Source organism: Myotis davidii, unplaced genomic scaffold, assembly GCF_000327345.1.
Source record: "Myotis davidii unplaced genomic scaffold, ASM32734v1 scaffold540, whole genome shotgun sequence".
Classification (NCBI taxonomy): Eukaryota; Metazoa; Chordata; class Mammalia; order Chiroptera; family Vespertilionidae; genus Myotis; species Myotis davidii.
This window is the reverse complement of record NW_006292916.1, coordinates 1,108,526-1,114,525: the sequence shown is the minus strand read 5'-3', so window position 1 is coordinate 1,114,525 and position 6,000 is coordinate 1,108,526. Positions and strand designations below refer to the sequence as shown.

Here is a 6,000-nt window from a genome sequence, read left to right as displayed (position 1 = left end):
TGGCACCTCCCAGGCAGAGTCAGTGTGGGGAGATGTCTCCAGGGCCTGTACTAAGGTATGCACTTAGAAATAGTCTGTGGATGTTGGTACGCTTGAAGATGTCGCAGAGGCTCCTTACACTATCTTCGAATTTTTGGATTCTTTTTTCATTTTGCTTTTCCGGGTGGGTGTTTTTTGCTTCTTCGTATTTCAGATCTTTGACTTGATTCTTGCAATCCTCTAGTCTGCTGTTATAAGTTTGTATAATAATCTTTATTTCAGTCAGTGTATGCTTAATTTCTAGTTGGTCCTTTTTCACAACCTTGAGGGTCTCACTAGACTTACTGAGGATCTCATTAAATTTATCGGTTGTCTCACTAGATTTCTTGAGTGTCTGTCGGCAGTTTCTAGAAAATTCTTGAAAAACCTTAAAAGTGTGGTTTTGAACTCTATATCCAGTAGTTTGCTTTCCTCCATTTCTGTCATTTGTGACCTGTTTCTTTGTCTCCGCATTTTTTATGCTTCCCTGTGTTGATAGAGTGGCTTTCTGTGCTAGGTGTTCTATAGGGCCCAGTGGCTCAGCCTCCCCAATTACCTGAGGTGGACACTCTTGGTGTACCCCCTTGTGGGCTTTGTGCACAGTCTTGTTGTAGTTAAGCCTTGATTGCTTTTGGTATCACTGGGAGGAATTGACCTCCAGGCCAATTGGCTGTGAGAATCAGCTGTGTCTGCAGTGGGAGAACTTATGTGCTGGAGACACCCTTCTGGAACAAGACTTGCTTCAGTGGGGCTTTGGTACTCACTGAGTCTGCCCCAAGTGTGTCCCTTATGGATCTGAGGAGTTGTAATCTGGATGGTCCCACTCTGACCACTGGGTACACTGGCTCTTGGATCTCTAAGGAGGTGCTAATTTAGCCTCTGCCTGAGGCTATCCAGCAGGAGCTCAGCTGTGAAAGAATGCAAGCTGCTGTGGGGCCTTGGGCCAGCTGCAGTTGGTTAGATAATTTTCAGATTGCAAAGGGCCAGGCCTTTCATATGCAAGAGCTGGCACACAGCTTTGGTGGGGTGGGGTCCCAGGGGATCAACAGGGCGTAGCAAGCAGTTATGGCTGCTTCTAAGTCCTACCCTAAGAGGCCCTGAGTCTCAGTATCCTGGTAATTCAGAGTATTTAGGTGGCCCGTGTTGTATTAAGGTTCTATTTGTTTGTAATTCAAGTGTTCCATATCCATTACAGAACAATTCCTGTGTTTAGTATTGAGAATTCTTAGAACAACTTCCACACCGCACCTCCTCTGAGTCAGTGTGCTTTTCTCTTTCCTTCTAGTTGTAGAATTTCCACTCGGACAGTCTTCCTGTGGTTCTGGATGATGTCTGTTTAATCTTTTAGTTGTATTTTTGAAGTGGTTGTGCAAGGCAGCAATTTCCGGTGTTTACCTATGCCGCCATCTTGGTTTCTCCTCTAGTAAGCTTTAACGAAAACTAACTACAAACTAAACTCAGTATTCTATGGCCTGGCTTTTTTGCAGTTTTCAATTTAACATAAAACCCAGAAATATTTACTCCTAAAGCAAAAGAGCACCATCAGATGAAAATTACTATGAACTATATCTGGGGTAATTTTTGTTTGCTTGACATTGTTTTGCTTTCTTTTTTTTATTAGAATAATTTTTAAAAACCACAGTGGCTAAAGTAGAATCCGTTATTAAGTAACCTAACTTCTTCATCTCCTTTTATCTAATTCTGGGTCAATAAACATTTCACTATAATTTCAGTTTGAGTTATATATAGCCTTCTTTTCAGACAGCATAATTGCATATATAGTATAGTCATAGGCAGATAGAATTAGCCACTTTTAACCTATGGCCATTCATAGACACAGTTAACCATTTGTAATGGTTACAATGATCTCATAACCTGTGTATGCACAAGGGGATGCCCAGTTAACATTTTAATTCTTTTAAAATGTAGATAGCTTATAATTAGAGCATATTTGAAAATTAGCATATTTCTGTTAAGATAGATATGCACATGCCACTGGGAACTAAACATTAAGTAGTCTTTGATAAAGGTTACATGTTATCATTTAATAGCATTTTAATTATAGTCAACAAGCCATTCATTAATTAAATCATTTTTAAGGGATTTCAAAAAACCTTCCATGGAAATTGGCTTTAATACAATCAACAATCCCATAAGGCTCTTCACTCTGAACCACTCAGTAACAAGTGCTCCAGCTGATAAGCAAGTTGGTTCTTACTCTGAACTGCTGACACCATTAGGTCTCTGCTGGCCCTATGCTGATGGAGACTTTTTTAAGGACAGAAATGACTCTCTTAATAATTTATGTTCAACTGTAGAAAACAACAATGGTGAAACTTTATCTGCTCCAACTTGGAATTTGAAATATAGAAACAGCAGTGTAGAAGAAAATTTAACAGATGAAAGTGATTTATCAGAAAATGAAAAAGCAAATGATACTTTACTCAGCTGTTTTAAAAAGATGGACCTGAACTTAAAACCAGAAACAATAGAAAATGTTGAAGAATCTTTCACAGAAGAACAAAGTGAAGTATTTCCATATCCTGATTTTCTCCCTCCTCCTTTCAGTACTCTGGACTTGCACAAATTAGCCCTCTCAAAATCTGAAAATTGGAAAGCAACAATGGAATCTCCAGAAAGCTGTATTGAACCTTTGATAACTCGTTTATTAGAAATGGAACGATTACAACATACTACTATACAAAAAGAGAGGCCAAGATTACAAACTACCTTCTGTACTCCAGCAGTTACTGAACGACCCTTTTCCTCTAAAACTATACCCAAAACAAGACAGCCAAAACTTTCTGACTCTGTAAGTCTTCAGACAACTTGTGTAGATAAAACTAGAGAAAAAAGGAAAAAGAATTCTGCTTCTTGCAAGCTTGAACAAAATGCTTCACAATGGAATTGGAGCAATGCTGGCAAATATAAATGGAGTTCTAGACCACCATCGCTAAAAAGTTCATCCACAACAAAACAATTGGCAGCAACTTATGACGACTTTAAAAATCCCCAAAGCTCCATTTTAAATCCATGCCAAGAACTCTCAACCAATGTTACTGCTGCCCAGTCAACTCAATCACTGGTTAAAGTGGTCTCAACAAGACCCTGTCTGCCACCAAGGTCTCTAATACCAGTTTCACCTATACCTCTGTCTCTTTCTGAAAATCATAGGGAAGAAATGAAGGCACCAAGGACCAAAAAGAAACTTTACCGAAAACATATAGCATTGAACAGGCCATTCTATATTCAGAATCTAAATTGTCTATCACCTTCATTTAGAGCTAAGGGTAAGTGCTCACCCATTGAGCAAAAATAACATTTCCCCCCATACGTCTCAATATGAGCAAATCTTTCAAGAAGCCCGGCTAAAATATGGTTCATCATTTCGAGATGCAGGTATTAAACATACACACACTACTTGATGTGATATAGAGCAGAACCTGTGGAAATCACCGCTGGGATAGGTGACGTACCAACCCAAGGTGACGTATTGGACAATCTTTTGCATGTTGTTTCAAAATGTTCCGCTTAGTAAACTATTCTACTCAAAAGATTGTTCTTTTGTTGTGATTGTTTCCCAGTATAAGTCCATCAATAAATTGCATAATTGACTTATTGTTGCTATAATTATCCTTGTGTTCTATTATACACACGTAAGAGTTAGTTACCTTTATCAGTGATTTTAAAAAATTCTTCCCACTCTGTTATCTTTTTTCTTTCCCTTCCCATCTCCACAATCTCTTCTATTATTTTGACCTATCCTTTGGGTACTTGGCCATTAAATGCTAAGGAAGTTGCTGTTTTGTTAATATACAAGATCCTCATGGTTCTCCTATGACTTCTTAGAAACTTTCCATTTCCCATGTCCTTTTTATTTGAAAATAAGATTGATTCTTATTTAGGCATGAAACAACCCTCTTCCACTTAAATCTAATAGTTTTTAACTGTCCAAGGAAAAATGGGAAAAAAGTCACTGTCCACAGAGAAGCCAGAATTTCATGTAATGAAATCCCCCCACCCCTGACCCCGGCTCTTTGTTGCTATAAGTCTTAACCCTGGCTAGTTGAAACTAAGCTAAAGCTTAACTCATTAACTGATAAAAAGGGAAACTATGGATTGACACTTACTGTACCTAAGAATCAGGAACACAAAAAAGTAGAGTTCAATTGCAGGCTTACAAAAACAGAATCTTTGGGAGTGGGGCCTGGGACCTACAAAATAAACATCCAGATCATTTTAATGCAGATCATACCCTGAAACACACTGTAAAGGAAAAACATGATGTAATATGCTAATGGGGGGGGGTGCTTTGGTTTTAGTTTTTCTTAAATGTTAAAATAAAGCCACACACAATTGAAACTCCAAACATTACCCCCACAAAGGTAAAAATGAAAAGTAAAAGTCCTCTCCCCATCCCCAAACCCCCACACAAAGGCATTCAGGGATTATTGTGCAAGCACGCACGCACGCACACACACACTCACACACACACACCAGATAAGATGGAATATTTGTGGTAGAGATGAGATGAATAAAAGGATAATTCAAAAAAATGTTGAGGAGAGCAACTATAGTTTAAATCCAGTCTCTATAGGAGAGTAGGGAGGAGCATTTTAGAGGCACTGGTAATCAGGGACCAGTCTGTCAGGAGTTACATGAAGTTGATCATACACTAAAGGACTGCTTTGATTCTTTGGACTGTGTGCGCGTGCGTGCGCATGTTGGGGATGGGAAGGGAGGGAGGTGTACAGGGAAGATAAGGGCAAATTTTTCTTTGGAAGCAACCAGGCTACTTTATCTAGGACAGTGATGGCGAACTTATGACACGTGTGTCAGAGGTGACACCCCAACTCATTTTTTTGGTTGATTTTTCTTTGTTAAATGGCATTTAAATATATAAAATAAATATCAAAAATATGTCTTTTTTTTACTATGGTTGCAAATATCAAATTTCTGTATGTGACACGGCACCAGAGTTGTTAGGGTTTTTCAAAATGCTGACACGCCGAGCTCAAAAGGTTCACCATCACTCATCTAGGATGTCATTAGACCTAAATAAAAGGAGCTACTGCAATACCTTCCAGATCATTAAAATATATTAGCAGCATTGATGATTTCAATTATGAAGCAAAGAGACAAATAATTTTAATATCATGATCACTTAGTAAAAATATAGTCGCTAGGAATCTTTTTTCTGTTTAAACTGAGCTCTAAAATGAGGCTAAGTTGTGTGTAGGAAGTGCATGTAGCCACCTCAAGTCCATTTTGTAGGGTGATAGGGGAAACAACTTGGTTCAAATAGGCAACACATACGACTTAGAGAAACTCACTATGGGTGATGGGATGAGGGGAATGTAGTTATAAACAAATTCAAATATTTGTCTATTTACCAGTCCTGCTGAGACACACTTTCATGATTATTTTTGAATAAACACTTGGAAAACTTTGTAACAGAGACATATAATAAATAATTCTGTTCAGGAAATGTAAAACTTGGCTTGCTCATAAATTCCCACGTTTAGATCTCCAGACCTAAACTTAACTCTTTGGATCTTAACAGAGAAATTCTTTTTCATCAATAAGAGAAAGCACATGTAGAAAATGGCTTTTCTCTTGAAGGTTTGCAGCAATGTCCTCCCCAACCCAATACTCTGTGAATTACTTTCCCTAATAAAAGCAGTATCTCATGGCCTTTGTCAACCACATGAGATAATTATACAGCTCTTAATCTGCCAGCCCACATAGAAAACTACACTCGGGGCCTTTACAGGGCTAGCCAGAGCCACTGCCCTTTAGCCCATTTCTTTTAAAAATCAAGGCTCAACCAAACTAGTCTACTGGCCGCTCGGTGGTGGGTAGCTCCTGGTGGTCCAGTATATTCTACGAAGCCAGACACCGGCCCTTCAACCTCCAATCCTGCTTTGCATGTGTTAAAGATGCACAGGACCTCATAAATATTTTATTCACTGTTTTAAAACA

The 6,000-nt window shown here is 38.7% G+C and overlaps 1 protein-coding gene across 4 annotated transcripts in view; it reads left to right on the top strand.

Annotated features, from left to right (window-relative positions):
* The window catches only part of FAM217A (family with sequence similarity 217 member A), a 9,936-nt gene extending 6,304 nt beyond the window's left edge, over positions 1-3,632 (top strand). For all 4 annotated transcript variants that reach the window (XM_006766418.2, XM_015565713.1, XM_015565712.1 and 1 more), the window contains one exon: positions 2,119-3,632. In XM_006766418.2, coding sequence (XP_006766481.2) covers positions 2,119-3,337 — 1,219 coding nt within the window. In that variant the 3' untranslated portion in view covers positions 3,338-3,632. The remainder of the gene's footprint in view (positions 1-2,118) is intronic.
* Positions 3,633-6,000: the final 2,368 nt, after the last annotated feature.